At 48.1% G+C, this 19,150-nt stretch overlaps 1 protein-coding gene across 6 annotated transcripts in view; it reads left to right on the top strand.

The window, feature by feature from the left end:
• Positions 1-6,675: 6,675 nt before the first annotated feature.
• The window catches only part of Nadsyn1 (NAD synthetase 1), a 28,303-nt gene continuing 15,828 nt past the window's right edge, over positions 6,676-19,150 (top strand). For 2 of the 6 annotated variants that reach the window (XR_004945940.1, XM_036199986.1), the window contains exons 1-8: positions 6,961-7,109; positions 8,904-8,964; positions 10,696-10,812; positions 13,014-13,067; positions 13,519-13,608; positions 17,535-17,586; positions 18,154-18,242; positions 18,406-18,523. Coding sequence is in view for 5 of the 6 variants with exons in the window: in XM_036199986.1 (XP_036055879.1) it covers positions 7,025-7,109; positions 8,904-8,964; positions 10,696-10,812; positions 13,014-13,067; positions 13,519-13,608; positions 17,535-17,586; positions 18,154-18,242; positions 18,406-18,523 (666 nt within the window). In the remaining variant the exon portion in view is untranslated. The other 4 variants (XM_036199999.1, XM_036200017.1, XM_036200007.1 and 1 more) reach the window with 4 other exon arrangements.

Here is a 19,150-nt window from a genome sequence, read left to right as displayed (position 1 = left end):
GCCCCGCCCTAGGTGACGTGATATCATGGGCAACCAATTGGGAGTGAATTTCGCGAGCCGCGCCCTGCGATTGGTGAAGGCGGTGAGCTGACTGGGAGCCCACCGGGACCGCCAGTCGGCCGCGGCGGGCTTGAGATTGACAGCAGGGCTGGCCCCGCCCCGCCCACGCCCCGCCCCCCCCCCCCTAGTGTCTAGTTCTATCCCGCTTAGTGGAAGGTGGAAGAAAGGATGCCAATGTGAACTCCACCGCGCAGGCTCCTAGCCCGCTCCTCCAATGCCTCAGTTTACCTTGCTGCAAAGCCCCCACCTAAAGGTGCATCTGGTGCACAGAATAACAGGTGCTGCCATGGCGGTGGGATCAGGAGATCAGACGAGCCCCTCAAGAAGAGGGCAGCTAGCCAAGGGGTGCAGGCGGCTGAGGCCCTAGCCTGACAGACCAACAGGCCCCCTGGTGGGCAGGACTCAGTCACACCTCGGTTCCTAGGAAGGTGTTTGGGTAAAGCCCAGACTGCATTCAAGCTGCCTGAGCCTTAACCCAGCAGCTGTGAAACTATCTGCACAGATTTGATTCTCTCTTTTCCTCTCTTTCCTCCACGCCACCTGACATTAGTTAGCTGTAGTCGGCCCCTCCCCACACCGGGCACCTCTCCCAGGGTCAGTCTCCTCTGCTGCCACAACAAAACAAGCGGACTATTAGCCACTCTGCGTGCTGGTGCCCCAGCTGCTCAACAATGTCCTTCATTGCTCTTTTTTCAAACCCCGGGTTCCAGTCAGGGTACACATTTCAATAGAATAATAGGTTATGCAGAATATGGGGTCGAGGCTGTTGAGATGGCTCAGCAGTTAGAGTACTTACCTGCTCTTCCAGAGGGCCAGGGTTGCAATCCCCAGCCCCCACACGGTAGCTCAACCTTCAGTAATTCCAGTTCCAGGGCATCTGGCACCCTTGACATACATACTACATAGATAGATAGATAGATAGATAGATAGATAGATAGATAGATAGATAGATAGATAGGTAGATACATACATACATACATACATACATACATACATACATACATACATACATACATACATACATACATAGTCACTCCAGGAACTGGAGTTGTGAGCCAACCCGTGGATGCTGGGAACTGAACCTGGATCTTCTGCAAGAACAGTCAGTGCTCTTAACCTCTGAGCCATCTCTCCAGCCCTCATCTTTTCTTGAGTAATAAGTAAATGAGTGGAGTGATATTTTGAGACTGGTAAATACAGTGTTCCCTAGCAACCTTTGCCCCTGGTAACAGAGCATTCATTGAGGACACTTGGGGCATCAGTTACTTCTTGGTACAAAGAGCTGACTTGATTTCATCATTCCTTCAACCTTCATATTAAACTATTATTTATTATTTGATAGTTATCAAAAGCTCAGCTCTTTAACTTTGAAATTTTTTTTTAAAGAATTTCTGCCTGTCAGTGGTGGCACATGCCTTTAATCCCAGCACTCCAGAGGCAGAGGCAAGTGGATCTCTGTGAGTTTGAGGCCAGCCTGGTCTAGGAGCGAGTTCTAGGAGAGCCAAGGTAACACAGAGAAACCCTGTCTCGAAAAAAAAACAGAAAAATATATTTCTTATTACTATAGTGCCATAGTTCTCAACTTCCTAATGCTTCAACCCTTTCATACAGTTCCTCATGTTGTGGTGACCCCTCCAACCAAAAAATTATTTTGTTGCTATGTAGCAGGAATCTTAAATGTTCTTATCAATAAAAACAAACCTGAGGCCAGTTATTGGGGTGAATTCTGGAAGATCAGAGACAGAACAAGCCACAGCTTCCTCACCTCACCAGTTCCTCAGCTGGTCTTGTTTCCTCAGACTGCAAGCTTCTGAGTCCTCATCCAAATGAATCTCAGCTGAACTGTGCTGCTCAAAGCCTGAATGCTTAACCAGCCAAATACTTCTAGTTTCTGGTCTTCACACCTTATATATCTTTCTCCTTCTGCCATCACTCCCTGGGATTAAAGGTGTGAGTCTCCATGTCTGGCTACTTCCAATGTGACCTTGAACTCACAGAGATCCACCTGGCTCTGCCTCCCGAGTGTTGGGATTAAAGGCGTGTGCCACCACTGCCTATCTTCTATGTTTAATATTGTGGCCCTCCTGTTCTCTGATCCCAGATAAGTTTATTATCGTGCACAATATTTCGGGGAACACAATACCACCACATTGCTACTTCATAACTATAATTTTGCTACTGTTATGAATCATAATTTAAATATCTGATATGCAGGATATCTAGTTGAGAACCACCATGTGTGTCTTCATTTGTGGGGTAGGGCACATGCTGTGACCTACATGTGGAGGTCAGAGAACAACTCTGTGGAGTCAGTTCTCTCGACCTTTGTGTGAGTTTCGGTGCTTGAACCCAGGGAGCCAGGCTCGCACTGCAAGGAGTTTTCCTGCTGTCTCATCTTGCCAACCCAAGCCATTTAACTGACTTTTATCCGGATGGACCAATGGGTTTCTTTCTTTTTCTTTACTGACCCTGTGTTGTATGATCTCCTATTTGACCAGTGCAGCCCTTTCAAATTGGATCTTGCAGGGGTGTGGGGGTATGTGTGTGTCTGGAAGGCATGTAGTCTGGAAGGCAACTTGGGTGTTGTAGGGAAATGGGGCAGGCTAAAGAAACCCACCCTGACCCTGGAGCCTAGAACTGGCAAAAGATGGCTCAGATAAGGCCAGTGAAAGAAACACAGTTTGGCTCAAATCAGAGCCATCTCTGCCCTGGCCAACTGCCTTGTGAAACCAACCAATCACAGAGCAGGACAGTAGAATCAGCCTGGGTTTGGACCTGAGCCAGAGAAATGAACACTTCATCCCCAAACCCAGAACCCAGGAAATATTCCCTGACTCTGAAACTAGTGCCAAAATAACACTCTTGGTACCTAGAATCAGAGTCAGTGAAAGAAATGTGCCCTGGTCTTAGAAGTAGTGTCAAAAAGTTAAGAAAGGCCAGTGAAAGAAACACAGCTTGGTCCTGAAATCGGGGCCATCTCTGTCCCTAGCTCACAAAACTAGCCAATCCCTGGGGGAAAAAAAAAACCGGACTAATCACTGGTTGATTCTGCCCCCTGCGCAGCCAGTTGTGAGCTGTTCTCTCCACCCTGGTAGAGGTAGCTACTCTCCTGGACTCCTCCTTCTCAAATAAATCTCTTTCTCAAAAGAGTTTTGGATGTGAAGATCTTCATTCACCGTGTAGAGAAGACCCTTGCTGAGGCGTTTCTTAGGGGACAGAGCAAGGAGGAACTTTTTTCCGGAGCCAGAGATTGCTACATTTCTGCAGGGGTTTCCCCTTTTGCAGCGTGAAGCAAAAGAAGCAACATCTTAGGCCAGAGAAGCAGAGCTCTGCTAGGAAGCCCCTCTTAAGTGGAGGCTGAGCAAAGCCCAGCTGTAGCAGCTCTCCAGGAGAGGAGCAGGATTGCTATATCCTGTGGGGATACCATCCCCACCACACCAGATATAGCCTGACTTTCCTGAACAGTCAGGATTCCCTTACCTGCTGGAGCAGTTCCAGGCCTGACTTTCCCAAGAAGTCAGAAAAACTTCCCCTCCAGGGTTGGGCTGTCTCTGCAGCTCCAGCCGCCAGAATTGTCCTAAGCAGTTTAAGGTGTTGCCTGACTCCCCAAATAGTCAGGGCACCTTTCCCTAGAATTGCAAAACTCACATTTTGGTGCCAAAACCTGGGAACAAACCCACAGAGTTGTAACAAATTTACTTACAGGTGTCATTCCCCAGCATCTGTGAGTTTTTGGTTTTTTTGTGATGAGATCTTACCAGCATGGACCTTATGCCAAGTAGACTAGGCTGGCAGGCTGGAAGACACCAGAGATCTGTGCTCTCTGACTCCCCCGTCCCAGCTAGGATTATCAGCAGTTGCCACCATGCCAGCTTTTTTTTTTTTTTTTGAAACTTGTGTTCTAGGGATCAAACTTAAGTCTTTCTGCTTACAAGGCAAGCACCTGACCAACTGCCTTGAAGTCTCTGAAAAGTAATGTAGCAGGCACTGTCCTCATACTTCACATGTCAGATGGGCCTTCTGTGGCAAAGCTAGTGAATACAGCTCAGCTGTGTGACCTCCAGAATCAGCCACATTTAAAGTCCCATTCCAGAAGATAAAATAGGAGAATCGGGCTGGAGAGATGGCTCAGAGGTTAAGAGCACTGACTGCTCTTCCAGAGGTCCTGGGTTCAATTCCCAGCACCCACATGGTGGCTCACAACCATCTGTAATGAGATCTGGCGCCCTCTTCTGTATACATAATAAATAAACAAATCTTTAAAAAAAAAAATAGAAGGATCATAGGGAAGGGGTGTCTCAGGTTAGAGAAGCAGAAAGAACAAAGGTTCTCAGAACACTTCCCTAATGGAAATATTACAGATGAAGGGAAAGGCTTCCCCAGTGGAAATAGTCTTAGAGTTTTATTGCTGTGAAAAGACAGCATGACCACAGCAACTCTTTTCTTCTTTTTTTCTTATTAAAAGTTTCCATTTTTAAATTCATTTTTGTATGCAGAAGAGGGCACTAGATCTCATTACAGATGGTTGTGAGCCACCATGTGTTTGCACAGCAACTCTTATAAACAAAACATTTAAGTGGAGGGGGAGGGCTCTCTTATGGTTTCAGAGTTTCAGTCCATTACCATCATGGCAGGGAGCATGGTGGCATGCAGGTAGACACGGTGCTGGAGAAATAGCCGACAATCCTCCATCTTGCAGGCAACAGGAAGTCAACTGACTGTCACACTGGGTGAAGCTTGAGAAAAGAGACCCCAAGCCTACTCCCACCATGACAAGTGACACACTTCCTCCAACAAGACCATACCTACTCCACCAAGGCCACACCTCCTAACAATGTCACTCCCTTTGTGGGAGAGCATTTTCTTTCAAACCACCACAGAGGTGTTGCTTCTCTACGGGGGAAACTTTCCCCAATGGAAGTGTTACAGTTCTGCTCTGAGGGGGAAAGTTTCCCTAATGTACATGTTACAGCCCTGCAGGGAAAGGTATCCTGGCAGTCGGGAGCCACAGAATATCGCAAAGTCACACTGCACAATAACCTAATGCAAGAGATTTATTGGAAGAGACACAAGAGGGTGGCTGTCTCTCCTGGAGTGAGAAGCAGCAGGGAACTGAGCAGGAGACAAGCTACATAAGGTTTCTTAGGGGAGTTTTCCAGGGTAGGGATTTCCAAGGTGGAGATTGGTGAGATTTCAAGCCAAGCCAGGAATTGGTGGGATTTGATGCTCAGGGATTGATGGGGTTTGGTAGCTTTTCAAACCTGGAAGTGGTCTTGAACCTGCAGGTTCAGTTTGGCTCAGTCCAGACCAGTGGAGTTTGTTGTCTGGTGGTTTCCAAAGTAGAGGGCTGTCCTTCCGTAAAGACAGATCTTCCCTGAGAATGGTTCCCCAGCTCCTTAGAGTTGCTTCTGAACTGTGAAAGATGACGTATGCAGCAGTCACTGTGTAGGGTAAAAAGTCCAAGTTCACTTCCGGATTTTGAAAACCCACCAATCGCTAAGTGTGAAAATCCACCAATCCCTGGGCTTACCCCAGGCTCAGGACTTGAAATCCCACCAATTCCCACCCTGGAAATCTCCAGTCTGGAAAACTCTGCCCCCAAGAAACACTATATAAAGCCTGCCTCCCTAGTTAGTTCTCTACTGCTTCTTGTCCAAGCAAAGGCATCCACCCTCTTATGTCTTCCCAAGAAATCTCTTACATGAGGTTTGTTGTACAGTGTGACTTTGTGGTATTCCTTAGCTCCCAACTGCCAGGATACTTTTTCCTTCAGAGGAGCAACACTTGTACTGGGGATACCTTTCCCCTCAGAGCTGTACCTCTTAGCACACACGACCTCCCTTTGACAGGGATCCAGCAGAGTCTGTAGCCCATCCATCAAGGCTCTGATCTAAGACCTTTCTTAGCACAGTCTGAGGGGTTTGGATTGGCTTTTGTCCGAGGGAAAAGGGCTGAGGAGGAGGGATCTGACCTGGAGAAGTGCCATTGCATCTACCTTTCTTGGAGTAAGTAGATGCTGGCCAGAGGGGTAAAAATGAGGAGGGGCTCAGGGTGAAGCACATGTGGATATGAGAGTGTTCACCCAACTGTGCTGCCTATTTTTTGTCCGCTTGACACAAACTAAAAAAACCCTGAGAAGAGGGAACTTCAGTTTAGGAATTGCCTGCATCAGACGGGCCTGTGCAGAAGTTTGTGAGGCATTTTCCTAACTGATTATTGATGTGGGAGGGCCTGGCCTACGGTGGGCGGTGCTACCTCTGGACTGGTGGTCCTAAATAGTGTAAAAAAAAAAAAGCAGGCTGAGCAAGCCTTGAAGCAAGTCGGTAAGCAGTGGTCATCTTTGGGCTCTGCTTCAGTTTCTGCCTCAACTTCCCTACATAAGAGACTATAAGGCTGTAAGGTGAAGTGAATTCTTTCTTCCCCAGCTGTTTTTGGTCACGTGTTTAACACAGCGACAGAAAGTAAACCAGACACCACCTGTGGTGACAGGAACGAGTCTTTCACGACATACCAATAACAAACGTGGCTAAGGCAGCCATGGAGATGGTTCAGGACAAACCTTTGGGGGCGTGGCTCTGCGCTCTGACTTCTGGCATAGGCGGGGCTCCGAGACAGCCTCGCTGCGCAGGCGCGCTTCTCGGGCTCTACTTGGAGTCAGAGGGGCGGAGCCTCCCAGAAGATGCTTTGCTCAGGCGCGCTGCGGAAGAAAGAGGTCGGGTGTGTGTGTGTGGGTGTAGCTGTGAAGGGCTCATGGGCGAGGCTTCCCTGTAAAATGCTCTGCGCCGGAGCGCCTCTCGAGGAGGGGGCAGAAGCTGGGCTACACGAGCAGAGGGGAGGAGCTATGGCGGGCGGAGGGGCGGGGCCTCTAGGAAGGACAAGCTGCGCAGGCGTAGGCCGAGCAGCCGCGTTATAGGCTGCTGTACACTGTCTGTTCAGTGTTGCATTCAGGAACCAGCTAACCAGGATGGGCCGGAAGGTGACCGTGGCCACTTGTGCACTCAACCAGTGGGCCTTGGATTTTGAGGGCAATTTCCAGAGGATTTTAAAGAGTGAGTCCGGGATGGCAGGGGACAGGAAGAAGCCAAAGACCCCACTGATCAGGGTATGGCACTCAAGACCAGCCCAGGAGAGATTCATAGAGCTGGTTATGGGAACAGATAAAAGGGTAATGACTTGGCCCTGTTGAGCTTTCAGGGGGACTTCCCATTGGGGGACACGTGGAATAGCAAGGCCGGAATGGAAATGAGCATGTCCTACCTGGCTGGGCAGACACAGCCCTCAGCCATCTTCTAGGATCTGATGGGTCTCTAGTGTCCCTTGGAAAAGAGCTGCCCGTCCTTGTGGGATCTGTGGTCTAGGGTCCCTGACATTCCTGGTAGATGGGCATAGGGAAAATGCATACCGAACCGAGAAAGCAGGTAAAGGGTGAGCTCTCAGCTCAGAGGAGTGTCGTTGCCATTGAGTATCTCTGTATTGTTGACATTCATGTCAGCTCACCAAAAAGATAGAACTGTTCCTGCCATGCCCAAACTGGGGCTGCTCTGGGCAGAGCTGCAGATTTCCCACTTCAGGTTGTCCATGCTGAGCTACCTCTATAAGGAAACGAAACAGATGCAAGAGGTAGTGGGTCAGCTTTAAAAACCTACAAAATTATTGCATGTACACATGCTTGCTTGTCATGGTGTGCGTGTGGAGGTCAGAGGACAGCTTGTAGGAATCACTGTCTCCTAACATGTGGGTTGAAGTCAGCAGTTCTCAATCTGTCAGTTGCAAGCTCTTTGGGGCAGAATGACCCTTTCACAGGGGTCACATACCAGATATCCTGCATAACAGATATTTACTTTATGATTCATAACAGTAGCAAAATTACACTTATGAAGTAGCAATGAAAATAATTTTATGGGTGGGGGTCAGCACATGAGGAACTGTATTAAAGCATAGCAGTAAACTCAGGTTGTCAGGCTTTGCAGCAAACTCCCTTACCTACTGAGCCATCTGGCCAGCCCAGGTGGTTTTATTTTTTAAAGTATATATTGACCTGTGTTTGTTGTCAGAGTGTATGTCTTTGGGGTGAAGGTGGTCTGCCTTGCCTGCATGTTGGCAATAGCTGTCAACATGGTGTGGGTGCTGTATGATGGCACCCTCCTAGAGTTGGAAACCTTCACATCCTGTCTACAGCTTTTTCCTATAGCTGATCTGGGTGTCTGCTTATTGATTACCTACAACAGTATGACTTACCCATCCCCAGAGCTAAGGTCACCCTACCCTGATGCAGAATACTTGTTTATGCCGTATGAAGATGTGTCACTGTGATAGGTTCAATAAAGAGCTGAATGGCCAATAGCTAGGCAGGAGAGGATAGGCGGGATTTCCAGGGAGAGAGAGAACTCTGACATGAAGAGAGGTGGGCAGATGCCAGCTAGATGCAGAACAAGTCACATATACTGTATGGAGGAGAGGTACCCGAGCTACTTGGCAGAAGGTAGATTAATAGAAGCAGGTTAATTTGGATTATAAGAGCTAGTTGGGGAAAAGCCTAAGCTAAAAGGCCAAGCTTTCATAATTAATAATAAGTGTCTGTGTCATTATTTGTGGGCTGGCAGTCCAAGAAAGTCCAACGAGAAAGTATTAGTACACTCCCCTCCCTGTTTCTGATTTCCTGCAAGTGTATACAGGTGTGTACAGGTGTCTGCTGTCCTCTGCTGTTAACAGAACTGGCTGCAGTGGTCTGTGGACATGACAGAGCTCGGCTTTGGCCGTATCTACTGTAGCACCCTGCTTTTCCTGCCTCTGAATGTGTCTTAGCTGCTGAAATCTTTCTCCCTCCCTCTCTCTCCATATAGGTATTCAAATTGCCAAAAACAAAGGTGCAAGATATAGACTTGGACCAGAACTGGAAATATGGTATGGCTAAGCACACTGGCATCCCACCCTGGCAGTACTGAGAGCAGAAGAAATGTAAACCATTTAGGATGTCAGCAACTTGAAAGTGCCTGGGGCAGGGCAGGGCAGGGAGGCTGGATAACTCCAGGCTTCTGGTGGGCAAATAGAGGGGCAAGGTTAGGCCAGGCTGGGGCTGAATTCAAAGCCAGGCTGCCTCACCTTCCCTGAGTCTGTGGTTTCAGTGTCCTTCCAACATTCTTCTGCAGATAGCTGGTCCCAGGGTGATGGTGCTGAGTGGTGGGACTTGGGAGAGGGGATTAAATCACCATGAGTGGCAACTTATATAAAGGCCCCCGAAAGCCTGTTTACCTCCCCCATATGAGGCCACCTTCAAGGTGCCCTCTTTGTAACTGCTCAGGGCCAAAATGCTGAGGGGCGATGAAGGTGCCATATTTGAAGCAGGGAGCAGTCTATAGCAGACACTAATTCTACAGACACCTTGACTTTGCAGCTGCAGCCCCAGAGCTGGGTGCAGTGGGCTCCCATGGTATCTTACATGGCAGGTCAGTGCACTGAGACATCTCCCTAGATTTTCATTTTCTTTCTTTCTTTTTTTTTTAATTAAAAAATTTTTTTAGATTTATTTATTTTATGCATATGGGTGTTTTGCTTGCACATCTCTCTGTACAGCACTTTCATGACTGGTGCCCACAGAGGCTGCAAGAACATGGTTGGATCCCCTAAAATTGGTAGTTGTGAGCCAGATGGGTATGAGCCACCATGTGGGTACAGGAATTGAACCCAGGTCCTCGGCATGAGCAAGTAGGCTATCTCTCCAATCTCTTTTTAAAAAAAAAATGACTATTTATTTAGGAACATGAACATTTTGTGTATGTGTAGGGATGTGGGGGTCTGGGGCATCAAACCCAGGCCATCAGTCTTGGTGGGAAGTGCCTTAACCCACTGAGCCATCTTGCTGACCCCATGTTTTCATTTTCCTATTTGGCCATAAAGAGATTTCATCCCATCATCTCAGCATCTTTTAATGGTCCCTTCCTGGTGCCCTTTTGTGAGAATAGAGAAACCAATGACTTGATTTCTTCTGTTCTCTTGCTAGGCCAACACCTTATGTGACCCTTTCCAGCTACAGCTCCTTTCTGGTTTGGGGTACCTGTCTGTCTTTGAGGTTCCTGACCTCCTCCTTGTTCCCCTCCCTACTTTGCTCTGGTGCAGCAGTTCTCAGCATGTGGGTCGAGACCCCCTTGGGGGAGGGGGTCACATACAGATATTTACATTCCAATTCATAACATAACATACAATTCAAATCATAACACAACAAAATTACATTAGGAAGTAGCAAGGAAATAATTTTATGGTTGGGGGTCACCACAACATGAGGAACTGTATTAAAGGGTCGAAGTATTAGGAAGGTTGAGAACCACTGTTCTGATGTCTGGGCATAAGGGAAGCAGACATGTACTTCTCTCCCGAAGTTTTATATTAGTCCCAAGGCATCCTTCTCTTCATCCTCCTGGATTAACCTGCTTCACTAGTCTAATGTCTCTCCATAGAACCCTGACTCTGTCCCCCATGCCATCCAAGAGTGTCTGTGCCTCTCATTGAATTTGTTCTTAACAACTGACTCACCTGGAAGACCCTGGAAAGCCTGGCCCCTGACCCAACCTGTCATGGATGCCCTGGGTCCCTCCTGGTCGCTCCTGGCCCCTCACTGGCCCCTCCCTGTCTCCTCAGTGGCTATGGATGTTGGGATCATTACCACGAGTCAGACACCCTCCTGCATTCGCTCCAAGTCCTGGCTGCCCTTCTGGACTCTCCCATCACTCAGGACATCATCTGTGACGTGGGCATGTAAGTGCCAACATGAGGGTGAGGAAGGGGAAAGTTGGAGGAAAGGCAAGTTCACGGGAGTTCTGTACCCAGCACCCCTTCATTCAGGGCCATGGAGTCCAACTGGGACACTAAAACCCTTAGTTAGGCTGAATGTAGATTTTGTTCAACCCTGTAGCCTCTTGTCCTTCCCAAGGTGACAACTCTTTGAAGCAGTTTTTGAGTTCTTCAAGGAGTTTCTGGGCACCCATGAGCACACTCTGTACAAATGCAAGCTAAATGTTCATCCTGACACAGTTTTCTTTATGGTGAATTTGGGGGAGCCTCTCCTGGGGACATGCCATCCATGAACCTTGAATGACATGGATTCCTCAAGTATGGCTCCACCCAGCATACTGGAACCTTCTAGTGTGTGTCTGACCATGCTTGGCATAGTGGTCCCCTGTCGATGGGCTGCTGCAAGAGCAGCAAATCCTGTGCACCATGGAGCCTTTTCCTCACACCTGACTGGCTCTATTACCCAAGGAGTTCAGTATTCTCCTGTTTGGTGGTCATTGTGTACTGTTGGGGAGTTGTCCAGTTTGGGAGCTCTATATACAACTATATCTTATTTGTTTGGAGAGTTCTTTGTATATGAAAAGTCACAATATGCCCCCACATGAAGAAAATGTTTCCTTGTGTGCTGCCCAGTTTCATTTGGTTCCTGGTTAAACTTGAAAACGTCTGTGAGATGACGGTTCTGATCATTATCTTGTGGTATCTGTTTTTGTTTCAATGCTTCCTCTGCTAGAAGACCCTGGGTTTTTGTTTTTGTTTTGTTTTTTGTTTGTTTGTTTTGATTGTTTTTTGTTGGGTGGTTTGGGCCAGGATTTTTGGATTGTTTTATTTTTTTTTTCTAATTCTTTTCATTGCATTTACTTATTTTGTGTGTGCTTGTATGCATACCACATGCATATGGGAGTCAGAAAATAACCTGATGGAGCCAGTCTCCTCTTTCACCGTGTGGGTCCCAGGGATGGAACTCAGGTAGTCTGCCTTGGTGGCAAGTTCCTCACCCCTCGGAGCCATCTCGCCAACACCAGTTTGGTTTCTTTGAGACAGGGTCTTATATAACCCAGGTTAGCCTTGAACCCTGTGTAGCTGAGTATGACATCAAACTCTGATCCTCCTACCTCCACTTCCAGAGTACTGGGATGAGCATGCAGTCTGAGGCCCCTGCTTTCCACAATTCATCTGTATATCCAGTACTCTGCACACCCTTTGCACGAATGACACCATCCTTAACGTGCTTTACTTGGCATAAGAGAGGGCTAGAAGCCATGATGTCCTGAGTTTTGCTCACAGTGGCTGTGCATGACCATGGTTAGGGCTAGGGGGTGTTGACAGATGAAGGGCACGGTGCCCCTGCAAGTATCCTACCTGTTTGGGAGGAGGCAGCAGAGGCAATCAGTGATGGGAGCAGTCACCCTGAGCTCTGGGACGTTTTAGAAGAGGGAGACTTGTTTCAGAACACTTTTGAGTTTTATCTGAAAGCTACAGAAGGGTGTTGAGAGTCTCTAAAAATCTGAGGAAACCTCACACCAACACAAAGCATCCAGAGGCTAGGGGGACTGCTCACCCGAGTTGGATCTCCAGTATCCATGTAAAAGCCATATACATCATGATGCCTTTGAAACCCCAGTGCTGGGAGGTAGGATGGAAGGGTCCCTGGGGCTGGATCTGTGAGCCCCAAGTTAAATGAGAAACGCTGTGTCAAGAAATAAAGTGGAGAGGCTTAAGAGATGGCTTAATGGTTAAGAGCACATGCTGCATACACTCCAAGTTCAGTTCCGAGTACTTATGTCCCAACCACCTGTAACTTCAGCTCCAGGAGATCTGACACCTCTTACCTCACTCGTGTGTACCCACATGCACAAGCGCATGCGTGCATACATACACATATGCACACAGATGCGTGTATGTAGATATGTGTATAAATACATGTGCACCTAGACACATGTGTGCATGAACGTCCATGCACAAAATCAAAAGTAAAGGTTAATCCTAAAAAATATAAGGTGGAGCTGGCTCAGGAGGACTTCTGATGTTGACCTCTGGTGTCCAGCTGTGCATGTGTGGGAACACTCCTGTCTATACACAACGAAGGACCATATGACTCTGTAGTTAGAGCCACCACCTGGGCTCACTGTGCTCAAGTGACACGTCCTCCCTCCTGCTTGCAGGCCTGTGATGCACCGGAATGTTCGCTACAACTGTAGAGTCATCTTTCTCAACCGGTAAGTGAGGTGGGACGAGGTGGGCTGGCATGCCTGTGCCGGGCTCTGGTGGGGGCTAGCCTGAGGGGTGCCCTTAGCGAGTGCAGCATCCCAGCAACTCCTGTGAATCTCCTTCTCTGGGCCTCAGCCGTCTCACTCAGACAAGAGGAGGAAAGCCAAGGTTGGGTTTGGGGGGTTTTTATCCTTGTCACCTGGACAATAAAGGTGAGGAAAGTCTTCTGGCCACCCCTCCCCCAACACACACACACACACACACACACACACAAGCTTCCAGCAAAGTGCACCCAAGTGGAAAGCTCAAGCCTAGAGAGAAACAAAACAAAACAGATTTGCTCAGGGCCCTGGTCTTGAACCAGTTCGGCGGCCTCACCTTATCCTATGGGGCAAGTTTCATGGCAGAGGCCTGCTTGTCCCAAGAGGTTGGTGTGAGTAGTCCTTTCACCTCCTGTAGGAAGATCCTGCTCATCAGGCCCAAGATGGCCTTGGCCAACGAAGGCAACTACCGGGAACTGCGCTGGTTCACCCCCTGGTCCAGGAGCCGGTGAGTGGCAGGTGCTTTGGTTGCAGTGTGTTGGGATCACACACCAAGTGTTCACTAAATGTCCTCAGCACATGCAGCCTCAGTTGGGAGGTGAGGCACAGAACACTGTGGAGGTTAGGAGGACTTTCCCTGCCATTCAGACATGGCCAGTTCCACGCCGTCAGTTCAAGTCTGAGTTCAAGACATCATGAGACCTCAGCCGTCAGTCAGTGGGCCCTGGTTGCTCTTAAGTGGAGGGACACTGTGTCTCAAATTGTCCTGTATAGCAAGGACTCCCAGCGTAGCCCACTTGACCTTTGGGGACAGTTCGTTCTTTGAGGGTAGAGGGCCTGTCCTGTGTAGTATATGTTGGTCAGAGTCATCCCAACCTCTGAGTAGAGTTTATTAACCAAAATTACCCCTAAGCTAGGTAGGCATGGTGGTATACCCCCATCATCCTGGCACTTGGAGGTGAAGGCTGAAAAATCAGGACTTCAAAGACACCTTTGGCTACATAGTGAGCTCCAGGTCAGCCTGGGGAACTCAAGATCCTGCCACAGAGCAAAAACTTATTGTCCCAGACTTTGAAAAATGTTTTCTAGGGGGCAAAATGCCCCGAGTTGGGAAGTCCTGCTCTGTGTTTTAGGTCACTGTCTTAGTCAGTGTTCTGTTGCTATGAGGAGACACCATGACCATGGTAATTCATATGAAAGAAAACAGTCCATTGGGGCTTGCCTATAGTTTCAGAGATTTAGTCCATTATCATCATGGCAGGGAACATGGTGCCATGCAGGCAGACATGGTGCTGGGGAAGTAGTTGAGAGTTCTACATCCGGATCCACAGGCATCAAGAAGAGAGGAGAGCCACTGGGCTTGGCTTGGGCTTTTGTAATCCCAAAGCCCACCCTCAGTGATGCACTTCCTCCACAAGGCCACACCTCCTGATCCTTTCAAATAGTGCCACTCCCTAAGCATCCAAATATATGAACCTATGGGAGCTGTTCTTATTCAAACCACCACAGTTACCCCATTTATAATTGGCTGTTGCCCCTGTGAATGGGGTCTTTATCATTATCATGTGGTTGACAGCTGACCTAGGAAAAGGATTGGATTCTGAGGGTTGCTGTGTATTTGAGGGGCTTGTGAATTCTGGCGCTGTCTTGTAATTGTGTTTCCTTCCTTTCCGTCAAGTAGAACTCTTGCATAATGTGCACCTGATGTGATTTCTTTCCGTATTTACATTTCTCAGTCCATCTTCTTCACTTTTGCCAGGCAGCATTTCTACAACATTTTAGATTATCCCTACAACAGAAGGCTTGGATTTTTGCCTTCCTTCTAACTAACTAGAAATCTCCTTGAGTTTCTTCATTTGGCTTCAGACTTATTTCTCCACCACCCTTTGTTTTTACTGTGAATTTTAAAAAAACATTTTATTTTTATTTATGTGTTTGTGTCTGTGTGGGGGTATGTGCACATAAATGCAGAGCCTACAGATGCCAGAAGAAGGCCATGGCTCCTCTGGAGCTGGAGTTACAGCCAGTTGTTAACTGCCATTCACAGCTGCTGGGACGGAACTCAGTCCTTTTTTTGGGGGGGGGGGGGAGGAGCTGAGGACCAGACCCAGGGCCTTGTGCTTGCCAGGCAAGCACTCTACCACTGAGCTAAATCCCCAACCCAGGAACTCAGTTCTTGACTGCTGAGTCATTCTCTTCAACAGAGAATAAATGTTGAAGTCCAGTTTGAAGTTCAAATATGTCAGGTGAATAGAGAGAGTAAACCTTTGTGCCCTTGCTTAAATTCCAAGTGAATGTGGGACATTAAACTTGGATTCAGCCAGGTGGTGTCTTTAATCCCAGCATTCAGGAGGCAAAGGCAAGTGGATCTCTGAGTTTGAGGTCAGCGTGATCTACAGAGAGAGTTCTAGGACACCCAGGGCTACACCGTGAAACCTTGTTTCAAAAACAAACAAACAAAAAAAAAACAAAAAAAAACCCAATAAACAAGCAAAAGAGTTAGATTGAGTTTGTTAAGGTTTATTCAGAAATTGGCTTACTTTCTAGAATTGTATGCCAGTGCAGTGTTAGAGGTTTTTTGTTTTGTTTTGTTTTGTTTTGTTGGGGAGTGGTGTATCTCTTGTGTTATGTTTTGGTCTTAATATTATGATATTATGAAGTTGTTTTTTTTTTTTTTTTTTTTTTTTTCTGTGTTCTGGATGTGTTCCGAGAGTGCTATATTATCCAATTACAATATGGTTAAAATTTCCCTCCACACAAGAATAGGTGACACACACCTTCAATCCCAACATACAGGAGGCAGGGACAGGCTGAGCTCTGTGTATTCAAGGCCAAGCTTGTCTGCATAGTTCCGGACCAGCCAAGGCTACACAGTGAGACTCTATCTTAAAAAATAATAATCAAGTTAAGAATGAGGAGCTGGAGAGATGGCTTAGGGGTTAAGAGCACTCACTGGTTGTTCTTCCAGAGGACCTGGGTTCAGTTTCCATCATCCACAAGCAGCTCACAACTGTCTGTAACTTCAGTTCCAGGGGATCTGATGCCCTCTTCTGGCCTCTGTGAGCACCTGTCCTCATATACACATTCCTACACACAGACACATGTGTACACATAAATACAAATTTTAAAAATATCTTAAGTAATGGCCTTTCCAGAAGAAGCTGGCTCCTGAAAGTTGCCTTCTAACCTCTACACAAGCACCATGGCATGTGCACATCCATATGCTTATACATACAATGAATAAATTAATATAAGAATAAAATAAAAAGAAATGGCTTCCTAGCATCTTCCTGCCCTTCCTGTTTGGTCCATCCTTAGATGACCCATATATGGGGCAGAGAGGCCATTCACCCAGTAACTTTTTATTTTATATAATAATAAGGGTATTTTGTTATTGTTTTGTTTTGTGGTTTATTGACGTAGGATCTTATACTATAGTACAGTGCTAGGGTAGCAGGTCAGTACTCAGTGATCTTTGCATGAGTTGATAAGGGTGAGGACCAATGTACTGGTGGCTCACCAACATTTTGGTTTAGGGACATTGCTGCTTCCTGACCTACAGATGGGGTCAGAGGACTTCGCTAGGATGGTGTGGCCATGAGAGGGTCTGTGGGAATCTTGATTCTGTTCCCTCTGTTGATGGGGGAGGAGGTGGGAGAGGCCTGTCCACACAGCTCTATGACTCTGGCACTGTGCTTCAGTAGAAGAACCACTGGCATTATGCCCATACACCACAAATTCTAAAGTGAATAGAACAGTCTGCGTTTGGTGTCTGAGCAGCGTGCCTTGCATTGGCTTGTTTGAAGTCAGAAATGTTAGCTTTTTAAAAAAAAAAGATTTATTTATTATATATACAGAATAGGGTGCCAGGTCTCATTACAGATGGTTCTGAGCCACCATGTGGTTGCTGGGAATTGAACTCAGGACCTCTGGAAGAGCAGTCAGTGCTCTTAACCTCTGAGCCATCTCTCCAGCCCCCAAATGTTAGCTTTTTATTTTATAGGTGTTTTTTTTTTTTTTAAATATAATTAAGTCCACTGGAGTAGATCTTTGAGACTCCCTAGACCAAAGCTGTGTGTGGTAAATACTTTGCCCGTCAAAGGCTGTAGACTGTAATCCTATTGTCTCATTCGTAAGGTAGGTGTGGTTGTGTCTGTGGGTGAACGTCACAGGACTTTTCCAGGGTGAGGAGAAACCCTGATTTCTCCCTTGGAACAGCGACCTGATTCTAGTCACCCCTCCCCCAGTCCCACAGAAAACACTGAGAGGCAGAGACACCCCAGTATGCATGAGTTCTGCAGTGTCTGGCATAGGTCTCTGAGGACACAACACTCGGGAGCATGACATGGTTAGACTGAGCCCACGCCTGAGCCATGCTTCCTGTTTCCCAGGACTGCCCCTCAGCTTTGCCATGCTTTGATTCTTTCCTTTCAGGCAAACTGAGGAATATGTCCTCCCTCGGATGTTACAGGACCTGACAAAGCAGGTGCATCCTTCCCAGGGTTTCCTACCAGTGCAGGCTGCGGGCGGGCACAGGAGGAGCTCCTGGGTGGAGTCAAAGCGTAGCTGGGTAGATGGGAAGCCCAGGGCTGACCTTCCGTGGTGACACCAGGACGGCTGATTGCAAGCCAGGCCACAGGAGCCAGCCAGCCCTCGGCAGAGGTATTCTGTGATCTGGGCCCGTTCTAGGAGATCACAGTCAGCCGGTGGTGGGCACATCTCTGAGCTTCATCCCTCTCATTGTGCTGTGGACCTGGGGTCCTCACTCTGCTTGCCTCCTTGGTAAATGGTGACATTGTTGGTGACAGGAGATGGAGTGGAGGAAAGGACCTGCTGCAGCCATAGTAGAACTGTGTGTCTCATGGTCATTGAGTAGGGAAGTGGGAGAGCCCGGGGTCAGCAGAAGTCGAATATGCTGGGGCTGGCACACCCAAGGTGAGGAAAGCCTTAGCAAGGGCCTGGAACAGTATAGTAGCCTTCAAGATGTTGGAGGCCAGTGTGTAGCCCAGTAAGCAGCCCTAGGATCAAAACTGGTCTTTTCTTTCCACTGCAGGAGACTGTGCCCTTCGGAGATGTGGTACTGGCCACCCGGGACACCTGTGTTGGGAGCGAGGTCTGTGAGGAGCTCTGGACACCGCGCAGGTCAGCCAGCTCTCTACGCCACCCACTCCCCATCCTGGGCTGACCAGTGGGAAGACTCAGGCTTTGCAGCCTCTTGAGGTCATGGCCTTAACCATGGAGGTCCCCCTAGAGAGCTGAGGGGTCACCGGAGCCCAGCAGTCATTCCACCTGCCTCTTTCAACAGCCCCCACATCGACATGGGCCTGGATGGTGTGGAGATCATCACCAATGCCTCAGGCAGCCACCACGTGCTACGCAAAGCCCACGCCAGGGTGGATCTGGTGACCATGGCCACTTCCAAGGTGGGCATTGGGCAGGGTGGATAGAGCAGTGTCACAAGTTAAGGCTTCATCAGAGGAATCCCCAAGAGCAACGGCACCTGGGGCAGGGCTCAACCACCTCCAGTGCATACCACACTTCCGGTGTGGTTTGAGGCTGCATTCCATAGCCATGCTTGGTTCCTCCCAGGTTTCTCTTCCTGGTATCACCAGGCCCTAACTGCCATCATTCAAAGCAGATTGACACTGCTATGACAGAGAACCAGGATGTGTTCCTGTCCATAATTGTCATGGAGACACATACGAACTTGCATGTACCTGCCACTGACCTTGGACACAGTGGCGCAGTACTGTTAGTCCTTGGTGCAGATAGATTGGCCCCCAGTTGAAGATGGGCAGAGATAGGGGATAACATCTATCCCTCACAGAGGTCACCCACAGTCATCAGTGCTTCTGGTGGCCCTGAAGCTCAATGCTGCCCCATCACACTGCCCTAGCTGCAGTGGCCCCGTCATATAGGGACAGCAGTACTGCACTGTGAGCTGAGGGAAAGTAAAAGTTCTGTGGGATGCCCGACACCTGGTGTCATGTGACATTATTTCAAGAAGACTCAACAGGTCTACTCACCCCAGATAGGGAACCAGTGATAGA

The sequence above is a fragment of the Onychomys torridus genome, chromosome 1 (assembly GCF_903995425.1).
Source record: "Onychomys torridus chromosome 1, mOncTor1.1, whole genome shotgun sequence".
Taxonomy (NCBI): domain Eukaryota; kingdom Metazoa; phylum Chordata; class Mammalia; order Rodentia; family Cricetidae; genus Onychomys; species Onychomys torridus.
The sequence above is the reverse complement of the archived record's forward strand: the minus strand, read 5'-3'. Positions and strand labels throughout refer to the sequence as shown.